This window comes from Mirounga angustirostris, unplaced genomic scaffold (assembly GCF_029215605.1).
Source record: "Mirounga angustirostris isolate CCGP_5_RB_7025 unplaced genomic scaffold, mMirAng1.0.hap1 SCAF_2, whole genome shotgun sequence".
NCBI classification, from domain to species: Eukaryota; Metazoa; Chordata; class Mammalia; order Carnivora; family Phocidae; genus Mirounga; species Mirounga angustirostris.
The window spans coordinates 123,001,695-123,023,499 of record NW_026991710.1 but is presented as its reverse complement, the minus strand read 5'-3'; the positions used below and the strand labels follow the sequence as shown (position 1 = coordinate 123,023,499).

The 21,805-nt window shown below is 37.2% G+C and overlaps 1 protein-coding gene across 1 annotated transcript in view; it reads left to right on the top strand.

The window, feature by feature from the left end:
- The window catches only part of TTC29 (tetratricopeptide repeat domain 29), a 240,207-nt gene that overhangs the window by 78,935 nt on the left and 139,467 nt on the right, over positions 1-21,805 (top strand). The window contains exons 6-7 of the mRNA XM_064583312.1: positions 3,381-3,593; positions 11,986-12,071. Of these exons, the coding sequence (XP_064439382.1) occupies positions 3,381-3,593; positions 11,986-12,071 (299 nt within the window). The remainder of the gene's footprint in view (positions 1-3,380; positions 3,594-11,985; positions 12,072-21,805) is intronic.

Sequence of the window (21,805 nt, the reverse complement as noted above, 5' to 3'; positions counted from 1 at the left end):
TGGGGTGGTGGAACCAAGAGGCATGGTTTTAAATTCTAAACATCACTCTTTAGCTATTTGAGTCATTTAACCTTTGTGAGCCTCAATTTCCTCATTAGTGTAAAAGTAATGATCATATATACTTTATCAGTTTTTGGAAGGTTAAGTAAAATAACGTATGGAGGGAAAGCCTTCCGTCTTGACGAGCACCCAGTAGGCCTTCAGGAAAGAGTATTGACCTGTTCTCTTTCACCCGAGCATCTTACACCAGGCTCCTTCCTCCTGAGAAACATTAAGTTTACTTTTCTTTTTTTTTTTTTAAAGATTTTATTTATTTATTTGAGAGAGAGAGAATGAGAGAGAGCACATGAGAGCGGGGAGGGTCAGAGGGAGAAGCAGACTCCCTGCCGAGCAGGGAGCCCAATGCGGGACTCGATCCCGGTACTCCAGGACCATGACCTGAGCCGAAGGCAGTCACTTAACCGACTGAGCCACCCAGGCGCCCAAGTTAACTTTTCTGAGAGCTGAACCTTGGCCAGTAATCATGAGCTAAGTAAGACACTGATATGAGCCCTCAAAGCTTTAGTAAAAATCAAACTTAACCACATTCCAAGGTTTCCTGGCATAATAACCAACTGAAACCAATTTCTGCCAAACCCCCTGTACTTCATTTCTCCTTAGACAGCCTGTCCAAGATGCTGAATAGCGCCCATAACATAGAGGGGAGTCTGGCTGTTAGGGAATACAAAGACATAATCCCCACTTTTTCTCCACTCTTCCTCACCATCACCCCTTTCTCTACTTCCTCCACCTCTCCTTTCCCTACTTTCTACTCTTCCTTCCCTCCCCCTGCCTCTTCTTTCTGCTCCCATGTAGATCAGATCTTGGACATGGCCATCAGTTCTCATAATACTATTTACATCTTTCTGCCTATTTGCATCTCATTGTAATTAGTTGGGTTATCCAGAGCTTCACCTCCTGGCTCTCCTCCTGGAATTGTGAGTGAATCTGTTATTTTATAACACACCTTTGGACCCTCTTTCCATCTGGCTATTGTGTGTAACCACAGATGCCATTAGGTCCTTCCTAGTCTCCTTACAGTCCCAATTCTTTTTCTGGAACTATCTAGTTTACTCAGAGTTCCCTGTATCTATCTTTCCCTATTCACGTGGCCAAAGAGAAATATGTACCTGTACTTTATGAGTAGATGGATGCTGGATGGAAAAAAAAAAACACAACTCTGGTATACATCTTTCTAGGAATACAGAGCTGTACTTTACAGGCAGAAATATAGTTAACAGAGGAAACATAACACACATATATGTCAGTGTTCCATTTGAGTTTTTTAAAAAAATGAGGGTCATGGGTATTTAGAGAAAGGTGTTTCTGGTGAGAGGTGCTACAGTAGGAGAGAGATGAGAAAGTATGCCTGCTGTTGTGGGAAGTAAGAGAAAAATTGTGAGTTGAATGGGAAGATAGAACAGTGAACTTCAACCTTGAGCATTTGCATCAAAATGAAAAAGGATTGGGCATTATTTTTGAAATAGCTTCTATCATATATTTTTATTACACAATAAACATATTTTGATGATAGAAACGTTAGAAAATGCCAATAATCAGAAAGGAAAAAAGAAACCATCAGTCACCCATGTAACACTGATAATGCTTTGTAAATGTTTTCTGATGTTGTCCAATATTTTCACTTATCACAAACACCTGTCCATGTAATGAAATAGTCTTCTATAGTATCATATTTACGGTTCTGTAGTCTTGTATCATGTGAAAATTTCATAAGACAAGTTTCTAAGTGTCTCTGTTGTACACATACCCCTCTCTGTGCGTGTCCTGGTGAATATGCCTTCCTTCTGCATGGTGCAACAAGGGCTCGGACTGGCCAAGCTTCTACTCAGTGTTTTTACAGATCATTAGCTGATTGTCCACCTCTGTTTATTGTATTTCTTTGTGAATGCTCTTCTTATATATGTGTATATTCTTTAATACTCCAGTACTAATTTTGACGGCAAATTCAGGGCAATAATAGGGGGAAATTATATTTAAGAGTCATGGCAGTGGCTGCCATACCCTATATTATCTAACCTGTGATATCTAATGAAACCTATTTGAGAAAATATACTGAGCCTGATTAAGACTTGCGTAGGTTAATTTAATCAGCCATGGCAATAGTGTTATAAAGACTCAACTACGGAAAGCTTTTCGCGGAAAGCATAAGTTATGCTTAGAGAATCCTGCGTTCAGGTATTGAACATGTATTGATCCATTTCTCACCATAACACCTTGAATAGTGTACACTATCATCTTATTTTGTAAAAGAATTAAACTCCTGCACAGAAAGTGTAGTAAGTAGCCTGAGGCTAAACAGCGGAAAGGGTAAAGCTGGGATAAGAACCAAGGTGTCTGCTTGGAGCCGGCGCTCACTCTTAACCACTGCTATTGGAATGCCTACATACAAGCGCCTTCCCAGTTAATCTCAGTGTAGGTAACTCCCAATACCGGGAAAGCGTGTTTACACTCCGGGATATGGCGAGGATTTTCACAAGGCAATTCACACGTAAAATACAGTCCACAGTGTGGAACTGCAAACTCCTCTTCCAGAAATGTGCTTGCTCTTATTTCAAGGAGTGAAATGACTGAAAGCTAATTTGGAGTTTTGGCTTTGAGAAGATCTATTTTGAACTGTATTATGAAATATAATCCAGAAAGGCAGCCAAGTTGTATTTTAATTATTAAAAATGAAACGGAGTATACAAATGCCTGTATAATAATTGAATTTGAAATTTGTAACAGACGCATTCTTTCTCAGGGTACCTGAATTCTTCTTGGGATCGAAACAGATGCTGTCTGTTGCAAAGCAGCGTAGGATAGTGGTTGAGAGCATGGGTTCTGGACTCAGACTGCCTGGATATACAAACCCACTAGTCGTGCAATCATGGGCAAAATTCTTAACCTCACTTTCTCTTCTGTAAAATGGAATCATAACAATCCCATTTCACAATAGTATTTTGAAGATTAAATGAGAAATTCATGTAAAGCATGTAGCACATGAATTTGCCTATGTAATGTCAAATAAAGGTTAGCTAACAGGATTGCTATTAGTAATTATTATTGGGTTTTCACACCGTTTCTAAATATGTGTAATCCTAGCCAATTTCTACTTGCCGAGATACATCCATCCAGCAGGTGTTCATCCAAAATCATTGCTGAATCTGAGGTTCAAATTGAGATCACTCCTCTCCCAGCTTAAATCTTCTTCATCCTTAGAAATTCTTGACTGTATTCCATGGTTTCCACCCCCCTTAATAGTAAAACATAAGATATATACCAAATTTTTGAAAATATGTTCTGGCTTGTGTTTATATTTATGAATGGCTTTTATTCTTCAGGTCAGCTTCTGGAAGCTGCTGAGCATTATGAAGCATTCCATCAATTGACGCAAGGGCGGGTATGGAAGGATGAGACAGGCCGCTTTCTCAACTTGTTGGCCTGTGAGAGTCTCCTGAGGACTTACAGATTACTCTCAGACAAAATGCTGGAAAATAAAGAATACAAACAGGCCATCAGAATTCTAATAAAAGCTTCTGAAATAGCCAAAGAAGGTGGGTGGAAAAGAACACTCTCACATTGCTTCCTTTAATGGGCAGACACTGCTTCTCCCAAGAGTGAAGTAAAAACCGTCAAGTGTTTGGGTGATTATTTCCTATGAAATGCAAAGACAAATGCTATCAATATACTTTCAAATTTCACTGTAGAACAGAGGTGCCTTAGTGCTGACAACAAGAAATCCATTAATTTCCTGAAAGCTTTATCTCCAAAATTACAACCCTCTGGGAGTAGTGTTATAAAACAATGAATCTATAATGAGAAGGTAAGGTCATTTGCAAAAGTTAAGGGTGTGTGTGTGTGCGTGTGTGCATGTGTGCGTGTGTGTGTGTGTGTGTGTGTTTGAGGGCATGTATTTCTTTCAATCTGAGAGACCTTTCATTGTTTGTAAATTCCCTGTTGTCAGGTAATAGGGAAGATAATGATAAATATTTAGTTAGGAGTAACAGGAAAATAGAACTCTGCTATATATATATTTTTAAAGATTTTATTTATTTATTTGACAGAGAGAGACACAGTGAGAGAGGGAACACAAGCAGGGGGAGTGGGAGAGGGAGAAGCAGGTTCTCTGCTGAGCAGGGAGCCCGATGTGGGGCTCGATCCCAGGACCCTGGGACCATGACCTGAGCCGAAGGCAGATGCTTAACGGCTGAGCCACCCAGGCACCCAGAACTCTGCTATATTTTAGACTCTTGCTTGTCAAGGTGTGGCCTTATGCACTGGCAGCATCAGCATCACTAGAAGCTCATAAGAAAAGCAGTACCTCTGAAACAAATAATACATTATATTAAAAAAAAGGAAGAAGATAGCAGAAAGGGAAGAATGAAGGGGGGGAAATCGGAGGGAGAGATGAACCATGAGAGACTATGGACTCTGAAAAACAAACTGAGGGTTCTGGGGGGGGGGGGGATGGGTTAGCCTGGTGATGGGTGTTAAAGAGGGCACGTATTGAATGGAGCACTGGGTGTTATACGCAAATAATGAATCATGGAACACTACATCAAAAACTAATGATGTAATGTATGGTGATTAACATAACATAATAAAATTTTAAAAATAAATAAATAAATAAATAAAAGAAAAGCAGCATCTCAGCTCTACCCTAGACCTACTTACTGCCTCAGAATCTGCAAGTTAGCAAGTTCCCCTGGTGATTTGTATGCACACGTACAGCAGTAAAAATGCTTTCATGAGAACTGATCATATCCTTAATATTCTATATCATTTGTATATATATAAAATATAAAGAAAAAATTTGGAGCATATACTCATAAGCTTTTACTTTGTGAAATGCAAAGATATTTTATTACCATAATTTATCAATAGAGTTGACTTTTCATGACGGAGAAAAAGAAGCTATGCTCCTTAAAGTGTATTAGCTCGAGGATATACTTAATTGATTGGTTTATCAAGTAACGTATGGTTTACTTGGAATAAGCAGGACTGAATTTCTGGTTGTGATTTTAATTTTCTAAAGAGTAAAGGTAAACATCTTAGCTTATTCTCTCCGTTACTTCTTTTTAATGATATTATAATACTCATAAGAAATCACCCTCATTGAAAGATGTATCCCACTGAATGAACTGCTTTTGAATGACAGGTAGTCTAGTACTTTCCCCAAAGGGGTAAACACTGATATAAATAGTTAGCTCTTAGATCAATTTCAGCAACTAACTTTGGTCACATGGAAAGTTATGTGGAATTTCCATGGAAAGTAATGTATCAATTAGGAAAAGGTATTTTGCTTTAGGTTCACATTTGCTAAGTTGTAAGTTAGTTTACAAAGAAAGGAAGGCTCCGAGGGTCTCTTCACAGAGTCGGAGCCTGCCAGGCAGTCTCCTTTTAAAAGCATCTCTTACTTTTCAAAGGACAGATGAGGAGAACAGGAGAAATCTTATGCTGTAATAATTTTTTAAATATCTTGTAAAACTGATAAATATTTGCCTCTGTATTTCCCATAAAACAAAGTAGATAGGTTAAGGGATTGCACAGTATCTTACAAGAGCTCTGACAACAGCTGAAGACCCTGGGACAAAGCATTTCTTCTTGCTATTATGTCCTACTTTGGTTAAGGAGCCTGAAGCAGCAAACTGATGATTGCCTGCCTTATAAGGCATGCCTCCTACATTGATTTGCATAATATTTAAGGAGTCCTGACATCCACTGTGGGCCAACTCCTTTACTTGGGCACCTTGGTATAATGCACAAGGATAACACTGGCCATGCAGTGGTCTCATGATTCTATTATTCTATTATTTTCATTTTTCAGTCATTCATTGGTCTTTAGTATATTCACAAAGTTATACCACCAAAACACTAATGCCAAACTCACTAGAAGTCACTCCCCATATTCGACTTTCCCTCTCTCATAATAACCATTAAGCTACCTTCTGTCTCTATGGATTTAACTATTCTGGAAAGTTCATATAAATGGAATCATATAATGTGTGTCCTTTGTGTCTGGCTACTTTCACTTAGCATAATGTTTTCAAGTTTCATCCATCTTGTAGCATATATTACTACTACATTCCTTTTTATGGCTGAATAATATTCCATTGTATGGTTATGTCCTATTTTTTTTATCCATTCATTGCTTGATGAACATTTATGTTGTTCCCACCTTTTGTCAACATTTGTGTACAAGTTTTCAAGCCTTTTGTCTCCAGACCTAGAAGTGGAATTGCTGGGCCATAGGATAACTCTATGTTTAACTTAAGGAGGAGATGACCTAGAGTTTTCCAAAGTAGCTGTCCCATTTTACATTCTTCCCAGCAATGTGTAAAGGTTTCAATTCATCCATAAACTTTCTCACCAGCACTTGTTGCTGTCCTTCTTTTTGTTTATAGCCATCTTAGTAGGTCTAACATGATACTTCACTGTGGATTTAATTTACATTGCCCTGTTAGCTAATGATGTTGAGCATCTTTTTTGGGCTTAGAGGTCATTTGTATATCTTCTCTGTAGAAATGTCTATTCAGATTCTTTGCCCATTTTCAAGTGGGTTGTCAATTTATTATTGAATTGTTTTAAGTATCCTTTATATATTCTAAGTGCAAGTCCTTCGTCAAAGATATGGCTTGAAAATAATGGGTTTCCTTTTCACTTTCCATTGAAGCACAAGTTTTTTATTTCGGCGAAGTCCAAAATAATTTATTTTTTGTTTTGTTGTTTGTGTTTTTGGTATTATAACTAAGAAGGCTTCCACAAATCCAAGGTCTTGAAGATTTACTCCTACATTTTATTCTAAGTGTTTTGTACAATTTTAACGCCTATATTTAGGCCTATAGTCTATTTTTAAGTGTGTGTGTGAAGGGGGATATGAGGAAGGTCCAACTTCATGTTTTCCATGTGGATATCCAGTTGTCCCAGTACTATTTGTTGTACACACTATTCTTTTCCAACAATTTATCTTAGGACCCTCATCAAAAATTAATTGCCCATAAATGTTTTCTGGACTTTTAAGTCTATTGTGGTGATCTATGTATCTGTCCTTATTCCACTACTACACATTCTTGATTATTGTAGTTGTGTAGTAAGTTTTGAAATTGGGAAATGTGAGTCTTCCAATATTCTTTTTCAAGATTGCTTTGGTTATTCTGCATCACTTGCATTTCCACATGAATTTTAGGATTAGCTTGCGTATTTCTGCAGAAAGGACAGATGGAATTTTCATAGGGATTGAATTGAAACTGTCAAGCAATTGGGAAAATACTGCTATTTTAACACTCAGTCTTCCAGTCCATGAATATGGGTTATCTGTCCATTTATTACATATTTCATTTCTTTCAATGATGTTTTGAATTTTTTAGTGTATACAACTTGCCTTTTTGTTAAATTTATTTCTAATGTTTTTTTTCTGATGCTTTTAGAAATGGATTTTTTCCTTTCATTTTCAGATTTTTCATCGCTTGGAGGTAGAAATAAAATTAACTTTTGTATGTTGATCCTGTATCCTGCTAAACTTGTTTATTAGCCTTAATGGTTTTTTATGGATTCCTTAGGATTTTTCCATATATAATATTATGTTATCTGCAAATATAGCTTTACTTCCTCCTTTCTGATCTTGATGCTGAAGGGTGACAGAATATACAACTCCAAAAACCACTTTGGCATAAGGAGCATTTGAGCTAAAATCACTTGAAAAACAACAGAGATACAAGAAGGGTATGTAATCTCCCCTTTTCCTCCTGAAAACAGGAAATTAAAAACTGCCATGTGAAAGATGCCCTCCCTGTACCACAAGAAAAGAAACATTCTTCTATGAAGAGTCAGAGCCAAGAGAATTCTGTACAAACAGACTTTGTTAAAATAATCCTTATTTTCCTTTAGCCTCCCTGCATTGCTTAGTTACTTTTCCACAATTGCCTCCCTTTGTTCAACCCAATACTAAAGCATGTAGATTTTGCAATTTCTTTGGCTCTTCATTCCTTATGAAGGCTCGCATGTCGCCTAAAACTTATGTAAATTTGTGTGTTTTTTCTCCTATTAATCTGTCTTATGTCAATTTAATTCTCAGGTCCAGCCAAAAAACCCTTAGTGGTTAGAGTTTGCCTCCTTTACAATGCCTATTATTTTTCTTGACTAATTGCACTGGCTAGAACTTCCAGCACAGTGTTAAAGAGAATTGGTTCCAGAATACATCTTTGTCTTCTTCCTGAGCTTAGGGTGAAAGCTCTCAGTCTTTTGCCATTAAGAATGATGTCAGCTGTGGGGTTTTTGTTGGTACTCCTTAACATTATTAAGTTCCCTTCTATTCTAAGTTTGTTGAAGATTTTTATCATGCAAAGGGATTGGATTTTGTCAAATGCTTTTTCTGCATCTATTAAGATGAGCATTTGGTTTTTATCCTTCCTATTAATATGGCATATTATTTTGATTGATTTACATATGTTGAACCAATCTTGCATTCCTGAGATAAATCCCATTTGATCATGGTACATAATCCTTTTTGTATGTTGCTGGATTCACTTTGTTAATATTTTGTTGAGGCTTTTATTATCTATATTCACAAGGGATATTGGTTTGTAGTTTTCTTATGATGTCTTTATCTGATTTAATGTCAAAATAATAATGTCTTCATAGAATGATTTGGGGAGTGTTTTCTCTTAATTTTTGGAAGAGTTTGTGAAAAATTGGTATTGGTTATTCTTTAAATATTTGGTAGAATTCACCAGTGAGGCCCTCTGGGCCTGGGATTTTCTATGTGGAAAAGAGTTTGATTACTAATTCAATTTCTTTACTTATGGATTTATTCTGATTTTCTGTTTCTTCTTGAGTCAATTTTGGTAGTTTATACCTTTCTAGTAATTTGTCTATTTCATCTAGTTTATCTAATTTGTTGGTATGTAATTGTCCATAATATTCCCTTATAACCCTTTTTATTTCTCTAAGGTCTATAGTGATCTTCCCTTTTTCATTCCTGATTTAAGTAACTTGAGACATCTCTCTTTTTTCCTTATTCAGTCTAGCTTAAAGGTTTGTCAATTTTGACCTTTTCAATGAAACAATTTTTAGTTTTGATTTTCTCTATTGTTTTTCTGTTTTCTATTTCATTTATTTTCACTTTAGTCTTTATTATTTTCTTCCTTCTGTTTGCTTTGGGTTTAGTTAGTTCTTTTTCTAGTTTTAGAAGATGAAAAGATGTTCCTTATTTTTTAAAATAGGCATTTATAGCTATACATATCCCTTTATGCACTGCTATAGCTGGATCCCATTAGTTTTCATTGTTGTTTTTGTTTGTTTGTTTTCATTTATTTCTAAGTATTTTCCTGTTTATTACCTTCTGAGTTCTTCTTTGACCCACTAGTTATTTAGGAGTGTGTTTTATTTCCACATACTTGTGAGTCTCCCATATATTTTGTTATCAATTCCTAATTTCATTCTCTTGTGAATACCATCTTCTCAGTTGGATCTACTACCCTGACCACCGCACTTAATATTGAAACCTGCTTCTTTCTCTTTACCCCCAATTTAGCACTCTCAATTCCCCTTGCCCTGCTATATTTTTTTTCTCCAAGAGTACTTATCACCATACAATTTACCACAAAATTTATTATGTTTATTATTTATTTTGTATCTCTTTCTGTCCCTTTCCTCCAAAATGTAAGCTCTCCAAGGACAGAAAATGTTTCTGGTTAATTTACTGGTGTATTCCAAGTGCTTAGAGCTGTGCCTGACACAGAATAAGTCCTCAGTAAATATTCAGTGAATAAATGAATTAGTGAATATATGTTAGCCAAATAACAAATGGAGGTTTTAAGACACATTTTAATGAAACTTTTGAGTTACTCCCAAACACATTGTCTCTATCCATTAGACCTCTGTGATGACCCCCTCTTTAGAGTCTCTACAGACTTACCAGTATAAGAATGGACAATTTAGGTCTTGACCATAAAACATCATATTTCCTTTAACATGAATGATTATTGAATCATTAAAGCCAATACTAATTTAACCCACCCAAATAAACTACACAATAATATAAATAGTATTTTGCCCCTTTTTCCTTTGGTATATGTGTCATTCAACTTTAATAATGCTGACATTTCCCTCCTAATTTTATGCTTTTACTTTATCTTAATTTTGTTTCAATTAGTAAGCAGGAAAAGTTCTCATGCTTAAATCCTATTTTAAAGCTAATATTTAGTGTGACTCAACTGTTTCAATTAGCTGCCTCAAAATCTATCAACAAGGGTCGATTTTTCTTTTCTTTGCTAGGCTACCCTTTACATAAAATTGGATGCAAATGGTGATACTAAATCAGCACATGCCACTGTTAGTATAAGTATACTACTTTAACATAGTTACAGCATTTAATAGAGCAAGTACAACTTATAAATAATCAACTTTTAAATATCCAAGAGGTGGGTGCCTGGGTGGCTCAGTTGGTTAAGCGACTGCCTTCGGCTCAGGTCATGATCCTGGAGTCCCGGGATCGAGTCCCGGGATCAAGTCCCACATCGGGCTCCCTGCTCGGCAGGGAGTCTGCTTCTCCCTCTGACCCTCCTCCCTCTCATGCTCTCTGTCTCTCATTCTCTCTCTCTCAAATAAATAAATAAAATCTTTTTAAAAAATAAATAAATAAATAAATATCCAAGAGGCAACTTCCCCTCATAACCTCTCCCTCCTACCCCATCCTTCCCTTTCCTAGGTCCATCCTTATCCTTAGCACTTATAAACCTATAGCAGATAAGAAGTTAAGGCCCAGATAAACTGTAAGAGTTAAAAATCCCCAGGCTGGATCAATGGCACCATCAGCTCTGCTGAAGTGGGATCTTGAGGCTATAATTCTCTGCAATAATGAAATTGCTTGAGAATAATCATAACAACACTGTCACTGGCATTTGCCATCCTGTTTTCTTGTAGTCTTTCAGTTGAGCCACTGCTTCACAAGTAGTAATTCAGTGAGTGGTGAGAGTGAATGTAGTATGGAGAATTGTTAGCTCCTGCTGAAATCCATCATGGCTGGAATACAGAGTTCAGAAATCTAAAGGGGAGTGGGGGGTGGAGCTGCCAGCATTTGTATTACCCAGGAGTTAGGTAACATTAAAAGCCAAAGAGTAGAAAGAGAATAGTATTCTTTCTTAAAAATGAAAAACTGTAATGGTTCTGGTAAGTCTGTTGATTTATATATTTAGTATATAAATGTAAAAAATTGTGTATTTATTAGATGGTATGATATATGTCTTACTGAAGCACGTTACACAACTACACGTATTGCTTTGGAAAGAAGATTTTGATAACTCCTGGAATAAAACAAATTCACAGAAATTAGAAAGGCTACAATTCCTTTGAAAAGGTGATGAGAAGTATTACCAGTCATTAGCAAAGAAAAAATGTGTTTGGATTTCAAAATACCCATGGAATGTTGTATCAAGAAGGCAAGCTGTCAGTCATTTTCATCCCAGGTTTTAACCAATAGCTTTTAAATTGAACTTAATCAAAACAATAATTCCTTAATTTGCTAATTATCTGCCCTGTTAGACTTAACTGAATGTCCATTTCTCTGTGTACATGTGTAAAGCTGATGCCCTTTACCAATGATTTCATGTCTGTAGGAGCAGCTGTGCTGGATGACTATGAGTCTTTACATGGTGGACCAGTATAGAAATTACATATGAATGTCAAAATGATAATACTGAGCTGTGTATGTAGAAGAAAACTCCTCTTACTTACATGGCTAATGCACTATAGTCTAACATTTGTGAGTCGGGTAACTTATATTAACATCAGCCTTTTAAAATCAGTACACAGTGAGGTTTCAGGAATTGTTCATAAGTCTGTACATTTTGTTACAACTTTCTACTGTCTTAAAAAGCAAAAATTCTGCTTATTGTCGTAAATCAGTTTCTTTAATGCCATGACAATTTTTTACTTTTTCAACTTTAGGAAATGACAAAAAGATGGAAGGAGAAGCTTCCTATTACTTGGGCTTAGCACACCTAGCTGCTGGAGAGTATGAAACAGCATTAACAGTAAGTTGAAGTAAACTTTTAATCATTGCCATTTTTAATTTTTACTTTATTGTATTTATTTTACTTTATTGTATGTTGTTATAAAACCAACAGAAATGGGTGGTCCTCTACATTTATATAGAGACTAAAGCAGAATAACTGTTCTAGGAGCAGAAAAAAAATTGGTTTTATTGCTTATAGTAGGCAGTGTATAATCAATTACCATGAAGTGCTTTAGGATACATGAAAGTTAAACATATGGAGTAATGTGACCCTCTACACTCATTCCCATATCATTGAGGATGAGAGGATATGGGTTTAAATGATGGCAAAAAGCAAATAGTAAAAAGAAAAGAAAAGGAAAGAAAAACAACCAAATTACAGTGAACTTACGATTTGGGAAATTTTGCTTGAAAAAGACTGTGGTTATTAAGTAGTTGAGTGAATTGTATTGTTATGGACCTTTCTGGGAGGAGGCAGCAAAGATGGAGAGCACCGTTAGTTCCAATCTGAGAAGTAGCCTGCTTCATGATAAAAATCAGTGTGTGCCTATTTTATGACCAGAGTTCATGTGTTTGGCTAAAAAACAAACAAAAATATGTCAAGAGCTATTTTTTCTGTATTATGACAGAAATCATTTTTTCTTTCATTTTTCTCTTAGCTCTAATATTTTCAAGTGTAGCTTCCTATTTCATTTCACATGTATCTCTTGTAATCATTTTATCTGATATACAGTATTGGTTTTATCTTCAGTTTTGAGGATTTCTGATTTGCTGTTTTGGTTAGTCATGCCAAGGAGGATTCTTGTATTTGGGCTAGATATTTTTCTCTGTCACCCTTAAAACTGGGGGGTGGGTGGCTCAGTCGGTTAAGCGTCTGCCTTCGGCTCAGGTCTTGATCCCAGGGTTCTGGGATCGAGCCCCACGTCAGGCTCTCTGCTCTGCAGGAAGCCTGCTTCTCCCTCTCCCTCTGCCTGCAGCTGCCCCTGTTTGTGCTCTTTCTCTGTATCAAATAAATAAAATCTTTAAAAAAAATTAGGTCATCATGGGAAATAGACTTCTAGATGACTCTTCTGCTTAATAGTTTTTGGTTAATGATATACATTCAGCAATGCTGTGTTCTAGGGAACACAGAAGTCAGCACTTCCCTTTAGGAGCTAATTTAATGAGAATGGCCAACTTGAGGACATAACTATAATTCAAAGCGGGATGAACAGGGCTTTTCTGAGTCCGGAGGTAAGAGTGGTTGATTCCAACACTGACGATCAGGGAGGTTGCATGGAGAGCTTTTGAAGAGCAGGATTTCTACAGACAGAAATTGTGGGAGTCAAGAATGATAGGACATTAGACACAGACAGACACACACACACACACAACACACTCAACATGAACATACTCAGTATGTTTGGGAAGCAATGAATTGTCAAGTGCAGGTATGAAATCAAGATGGAAAATTAGGTGAAAACTAGCTTATAAATTCTCTCTCTCTCTCTCTTCCTTTCTCTATCTCTCCTGGGCAATGCAAACACATGGCAAAATAAATTCAAGCAATACAATAGAGTTAACATTGAAAAATACACCTTCCCTCCACCCTGGTATTCAGTCTCACTGTTCTTTTCTCAAAGGCAAATGCAGTTACAAGTTTCAGGTTTATCCCTTCAAAAATATTTATATGTATGTATAGCATATAAGTGCATATACATATGTGTTCTTTTTGTTGTTTATGAAATTGTACCATTTTATAGTAGTGTTCTGCATCTTGAGTTAACTTCTTCCTCACTGAGGCATAAAGACATGCCTCATTTTAAAAGGGCCACATGGTGTCCCAAGTTATAGTTGTACCATAATGGATGTAACCAGCTCCTGTTGGTGGGCATTTAGGTTATTTCCAATCAAGTTTTATTGCAAAGGTTGTAGCAGTGAACAGCTTTGTGCCAAAGCGAGAGATGATCTACAGAATAAATTCCTAGTGGTGGAAATGCTGGGTCAGGGGAGAGATAAGTTATATTCTTTTTCTAAACCTCCCTTCAAAGAAGCTTCATCAGTTTACATTCCAACAAAAATAAATGAAGGTACCTGCTTCCTTTGGACATTAGGCACATATGTGTAATATGTGTTGTGAATGTTTTTCCAGACCACTGTTTTTTGACCTTACTTATGAAATTTTTCCATGCTGAAATTCCATGACCAAATTTATCAATCTCTTTTTCCATGACTTATGGATGTTCTTAGGAAGACTGTCCTCATTCCAAAATTATTATTTTTTTAATTTTATGGGGGGTTGGAGGGTCTTAAATGCTTTGATGAAGAGTGTGAAACTCATTTTAAGCAATGTGGGATTTTTAATGATTTTTGATGAGCCTGGTGATGTGATCACATTAATTTATTCACAACTATTTATTAAGTACCTTCTGTATGACAGACATCATGCCAGGCACTGGATCTGATCTATAATTTTAGAAGATAACACTAGTGGTGTGGTCTAGTAATGAATGGATTGAAGAAGCAATATTTGGCATCTAAGGGACAAATTTCTTGAAACTGTTACTCCTTTCAGAAAAGTATTGAAATTGTTCTCCTGAAAGTATGGAAACTATAAACCAAACATGAATCTCATGTTCATAGTAGCTGTGTGAACTTGGACAAGTCCCTTAAACTCTCTAAGTCTTGATTGCCTCATCTATCCAAGGGGACTAATAACTATACTTACTTTTTTGAGGGTGTAGTGGATTGAATGGTGGCCACAAATGTCCACTTCCTAATCCCTGGGGTCTGTGATTCTTACCTTATTTGGGAAAAGAGTCTTTGCAGATGTACTTAAGTTAAGGGCCTCGAGATGAGGCAATCATCTTGGATTATCTGGGTGGGCTTTAAATCCAATGACAAGAGGCCTTCTAAGAAAAAGGCAGAAGGAGATTTGAAACAAAGGACAAGAAGACACACATAGGGAGGAGACAGCCACATGAAGATGACGCAGAGATTGGAGTCATGCTGCCAGAAGTCAAGGAATGCCTGGAGCCGCCAGAAGCTGGAAGAGGCAGGAGGATCTTCCCCCAGAGCTTTTGAAGGGAACACAGCTCTGCTGACACCTTGATTTCAGACTTCTAGCCTTCAAAACTGTGAAAGCATCAATTTCTTTTATGTTAAGCTATTTAATTTGTGGCAATTTGTTACATCAGTCCTAGGAAGCTAATATGTAGGGTGATTAGGAGAGATCATTTATATAGAGTTTTAAAAGAGTGCCTGCCTTGTATATAATAAACCTTTGGTAATTGTTAGCTTTTATTATTTTTACTCTAACTTAAGTCTCTGGACTTTAGCAGTAGTAGCAAAGATGGAGGGAAGTGGTTTCAGAAGTTATGAAGGACTTGGTAATAGACTAAGTATGGAAAGTGAGGGAGACAGAGGTGCCCAGATGGCCCTAGGTTCCTGGCTGTGAAACTGGATGGATGCTGGGGTCATTCACTAAGCTAGGGAATCCTAACAGATACCCAGGCTTAGGGAGAAATGAGGAGTTCACTTTTTTTTTTTTTTTTTTTAGGAGTTCACTTTTGAATATGTTGAATTTGAGGAGTTTGGAGTTATCCAAGGAGAGATCAAATAGTGGTATATGTAGCTCTATAGCTCAAGAGGAAGTCTAGATTGGAGATACTATACACATTTGATACCGTGTAAATATGCAAGTCTTCAGCATATTGAAGCACTGGAGTGGAGATTTCCTAGAGAAAGTTGATAATGATGAATGAAAAAGGCCTAGGGCCAAGCTGGGTGAAGGAGTTGGGGTACAAAGCAGGGGTATCCAGGGAGGTGGGAAGAAAACCAGGAATAGATGATCATATACAAGCCAAGGAAACCGGGCATATCTAAAAGACAGAACTATGCAAACCCCTTCTGCCTCCTATCCCAGGTTTTGGGCTGGAATGAGAGCTCCTTGAAGATATATCCTGTCAGAACTCAACCCCTCCCCCCAAGCATGTACCTTGGTTAGAGTCAGCGTTACTTAATTCTTGTCATTTAATGCTCCATCCAGGGTGGAGGCTTTGGGAAACACGGCAGACCATAGTCCAGGGCCCAGGCTCACTGCTACAGTAATGAGTAGCCTTTGCAGTTGGGAAGAATGAGGAGCTGTCGTCAGAGCCCAGGTTTTGCTTGTAGTAGAATATTGCTGTCTTTTTGAAACACAGCTTGCCCAGAAATGAAGGCTTACAGGAACTGAGCTTAAAATTTGGACCAAGTCCATGGGCAGAGCTGCAGGACCAGCGAAGGATCTGTTGTCAGATCTGGATACAAGATGCTGAGAGCAAAGTAGAGAAGGCATCAGATTCACAGCTGTACAACAGAAGACGGGGAACAGGTACCAAGAAATCACGGAGGAACAGGAAGCTGGAGTTGGGGTGTGGCTGGGATGGAGAACGGACATGAGCAGTTGGCCCTGATTCGGGCCATGGAGGTCTTCTTGCTCAGGTTGATTTTAGAGGGCAGCCTGTTTTTGCTACTGAAATGAAACAGATTTCCACAAAACCTGATATCTTGCTTTGATTTCTGATTGAAGGTCATGTCTTTTCCTTCTCTCTAATACCTAACTTTAGCCACTTTCCCTGCTTCCTTTCAGAGATAAAAGCACTAAAACTCCACAGTAGGACAGAGCACTCCTGATTTAGTGAGTATATTATAAAAAATTACATGATCAATTAATAAATAGGGTTAATTCATTGATTGATGAGATATCTGCCCAGTTACCTGATCACAAAGTAAACATTCAACATACAAAAAATTTTTTCTTTTGAAATCCTCTCTTTTCCTACCTCCCCACCCTGTGCAGTATGACCAACACTATCTTCATCTGTTTGAAGGCATGGATGGTGTTGCTGTCACAGTGTGGCTGTGGAGAGGGGTAAGAATGCCCTGAAATCAGCTTGGTCATGTTGGAGCCAGCCAGAGACAGCAGATAGTTAGATTCAGCATTTCCCTCCCCTTTTCATGGTCAGTCTTTCATTCTTGGCTTCAAGTCCATATACTCTTTTTAAAGTTTTAGTAACTTGCTCTACATTTGCCCCTTTCCCTCACGAATTTCTCCCTTTCAATAATGTTCATCTGTTTAAAGATGTTTACGTGATTTGTTCAAAGAAACTTGGCTTAGAGAAACCTGTCACGAGTAAATATTACTGATTAGTAGTTCTGACGATCTGAAACAGAAGGGATTTTTGAAATTTTGCTAATGGATCTTAATTTAAGGGCCTTAATCTATTAATAAATGATTAATACATGTAATAGAAAGATATATTGACAAGCATATGAACAGTTTGGTCATCCATTCCTTGCCAATAAAACGTTCTTTATTGGATGAGAGAATAGGGTTAAACTAAGACCAAATAATGGATTTATTTAGGGCTGATATCCCTGCTAAAGAAGAAAGGGTATTTGGGGAAGAGAAGTGATAGTTACTCTAATAAACCTGTGCAGGAGGTCATCGAGACCCTGACATTTAAAGGTGAAAATGCTACCTGCATTTATCAGGTGCCGAGAAAAGAAATAGTAATTCCCTTTGGCCATCATCAATTTAGACCTGCACATGTTACAAGTAGAGTAAATTCTGAATTTTAGAAGGTAAATGTATCTTATGAAGTCTTAAAATTTCAAAGAGAAAAATATTTTACTAAAAGTCACATTCAAGGTTTTTGCAAAGTTGGACCCACTTCCACAATCAAATATTGCAACTATAAAGTTAATTTAAGAAAAGGGGAGGGCCTCCCTTAGCACTGTTTTATGCATGAATTTTCTTTCTCTCTAAATATTCCATTCCACTTAATAAATTTAGGAACACTAACTTTAACAATCTTCAGTATATTCAATGAATTATTTGCTTCTTATTTAGCAATAATGTAGCCTATCAAAAATTATACTATGAAAGTAAAATTCATCATATCGATACTTTGTTTGCTTTTGCAAATAGTACAAGATTCATCACATGTACTATTATTTAATTATTTCATATATAAAACAATAGCCATCTTTATATTTGCATACTTGTCAGCATCTTTATAATAGCTTAGAATGTTTCTAACATATACATGTTTAACCTAAATCTCTAGCTTTATCAGCAGCATCCCATAGAAAAATGCAAATAAATAATGTATCACAAAAAAATAGTTACACTAATATTCTAGCAACTCATAAATTGTTGATAAATATTAACAATAAAGGGTATGGATAATATTTGTGAAATGATACATTCTTAAGAGTTTCGCTAGGTAATTGAAATTAAATTGTATTTATTCTTTCAACTCAATATATACAAATAAAGGGAAAGTCATTATATATCAGAAGGCATTTCTAACAAAGGATGACTTATTTGATTTATAATGTTTAGCTGACCAAAGTTTGGGGGGAGATAATTCTTGCAGTTGTTCCTTTCTCTATTTAGTTTTATTACCTTCTGCCTTAAAAGTCACCCCATCCTTGATAGCAGTGGGATCTTGATCCAAATGACAGTCTAGCTGACATACAGATACCTTGGCAGATTCCACAGTAATGTACATCAAACAAGTTTTCCTTGTGGTCACTTTTATAAGTAAAGACTTATCTACCGCCGAAACCGTTGCATAACCCAAATAAATCTGAGTTCCTCACAGCTCACTCTCAGTATATCATATTAAAAGAAAAAAATCCAGCAAGCTAAAAGAAAAGTAATTTCAATTTCTACTTACTTGTCCTCAAAGAACAGTAAAAGAGATAAAATTCTTAACTCCCAATAACATTATTTTTTAAAATCCTCTCTCCTTCCATTTAAAAGGTTTTCAATTTGTCTGTCTCTAGATATTCTGAAGCCTGTATCCTCACATCATTCCCTTAACCCAGAGTTCCCTCCTGTATTCCACTCACTCATGGTTCACCGCTCCTCTCCTTTTTTCTGCTGTCCTTCTGCCTCTTTTCCTCCCTGATCAAGGAATGCGGGACTCTTTTCAGCAAGCTCATTTCTACTTCTTACATCCCTACTCCCCTCCCCGCCCCAAATGATAACTCTGATCTGCATGATAAACCCAGGAGGAGTGGGGCTGGTTTGGGGGAGAAAGGAAGAAATACCAACGCAGGCTGTACCAGAATGAGTAGACTGGGAAAGGGAAGGAAGCAAATACTCTTGCCTTAATTATTTCTTATTCTCTTGCACTTCATGTGACAGATTCTTGAACACATGTCATAAGAAAAAAAATGTAAAGAAAAAATAATAAAAGGAGAGAGAGGGAAAGAAAGTAAAGAAGCCAAGGCAAAAGAGAGATCAAGAAAGAGGCTATCTGAGGCTCTGTCTGCAGTCAGGTCCTTTGTGCATTATTTCAAATACTTCAACTCTGCCGAGTTCTGTACATGTGCAGAATATGATGTTATGATACATTTTTCTGCTGGACTATACCTCCTAATGTATGTGGGCTGAATGGGTTTGTCTGTAAGAGCATTTGCTTCTGTGCATCTGCATGTTTGCCCTTTCCTGTCTGCTTCAGGCTCCATGTAAAGGACTGTTTGGAGCCAGTTTAATACGGTACCATGATACCTGGTTAGAGTTGCCTGGGGTGGATATAAATGCTCACATCTGCTACCAGATCTTTGATTAGAAGTTTGCATCAAGTAAAGGCAGTAAATTGTAGCATTTCTTGAATAAGGAACTCTCAACAGGCTTTTAAAAGTATATTTAACAACTCATTGGAGTGTGAGGGCAACAAAATAGTTAAGATGATGGGCTTTAAAATCAGGCTGATGGAGGACGGAATGCCAGTTTTGCTCCTACCTCATCATGTGACATTGCACAAGTGACTTAACCTTTGGAAGCATTAGTTTCTTCATCTATAAAATGGGGACACTACGACCCTCTAACTCAAACAGCTTTGTGAGAATTAAGTAAGAAAACGTGTGTAGAGTTTGTGGTATAGGATCTAAAATAGAACCATAACTATTATATCACCATTAATATGCATAACAGACTTATTTTCCAAAGGGCTAAATGGTCAAACATCTATAAAATCACAACTTCTGGGTTTTGCTCTAGGCTCCAGTATTCCCAAACCCGTAGTTAAGAGAATAAAATGTTAAAATTGTAGGCGAAAGTCTACATCAAAGATGTTGAAGTAGGAGTTTATTTAGGAGCTCTATTACATGATAAAGGGCACCTTTGTGTAATATAGTTCAAGTGTACATAGCAATAGCTCTCTAATCATTAAACAGTCAAATATTTGAGCTGACAGTAGGTTTTGATGTACGATCTTTATATGGGAGGTAACTATTGTATAGAAAGAGCTTATGGGGGCGTCTGGGTGGTTCAGTCGGTTAAGTGTCTGTCTTTGACTCAAGTCATGATCCCAGAGTCCTGAAATCGAGTCCCCCATCAGGCGCTTTGTTCAGTGGGGAGCCTGCTTCTCCCTCTGCTCTTCCCCCACCCTTGTGCACTTGCATGCACATGCACACTCTCTCTCTCTGTCTGTCTCTTTCTGATAAATAAATAAAAACTTGAAAGAAAGAAAGAAAGGAAGGAAGGAAGGAAGGAAGGAAGGAAGGAAGGAAGGAAGGAAGGAAGGAAGGAAAGAAAGAAAGAAAAGAAAGAAAAAGAAAGAAAGCGAAAGAGCCTATGGTGCTCTAACAAATGGGCTAGAAGACATGGATCTTAGTCCTGTGGGCCACATACCAGCTACTGACCTTAGTTTAGTCACTTAACTTCTTGGAGGCTCAGTTTCATGTGTAAAATAGGGATGGCAATGGCAGCTTCACTTTTTCTTTGTGAAGAGCAAATGGAAAAAACGTATGTTTACACTTTAGACTAGAAACAGTTTTCAAATGTAAGATATTATTACCACAGGCTATGATATAATTAGCACTGAGTAATGATAGCAATGATTCTCTGGTAGGTAACATTTATTGAGTATCTATTCCAAGTGCTGCTTTATACCTAGTTTTCAACTGTAATTTACTAAATTTATCATATATAAATTACAAAGTGCTTAAATTTATCTTTGTATCGGCACATATTTTTACAATGGAAATGTAATAAACCTACATTGGATAGAAAACTTCTTCCTATTAATTTATTAATAACTTTTCCTTGAGTGAAAAAAAATGGGATTTATCCCTGCAAAAAAGGAATTTGAGTAATTTCTTTATTTAAAGATCAGAGCTATTCACTGCCCATTAAATAGAAGTTGCCTTTACTTGCCAATTAGAAATCATTACCTAAATTTGACCCTTCTGTTCTTGTTTAATGGCCTCAGTATCTGAGGAGAGCTCAGATGCTGGCACAGAGGAAATCATGGCCTCCTTTCCCCAGAGGACCACGGGTTATTATACAAAACATGCAGACAATTCTGCTTGCAGCCAGTTTGCCTCCTGGTACTGTGTAGTTCATCACCAGCTTCTGAAGCATGCTAAAGAGGGCTCGCCACTCAGCTTGAGACGATTCAGGTGTAAGCTCAGAGGTCTCAGCAGTCATTTTCCTGCTTTACATCAGAGTTCTCATCCGCTTTATCCTTTTGTCCCATGACCCACCTCAGGCAGTCTCCTTCTTGGGAATCTAAAAGGAGCAGCTGTTACAGATCCCATTTCCCCCAATTGTTGCCACACAGATCTCCTGTTTAGCATCACCCCCCCTCCACACGCACCCCTGCCAGTACACAAATAGCACTTTCTTTCATTCCATACATTCTGCTCATAGAGAAAGGCTCAAAATACCCATTATCTGACAAGCAATAGAAAAGTGATAGGATTAGAAACACGATC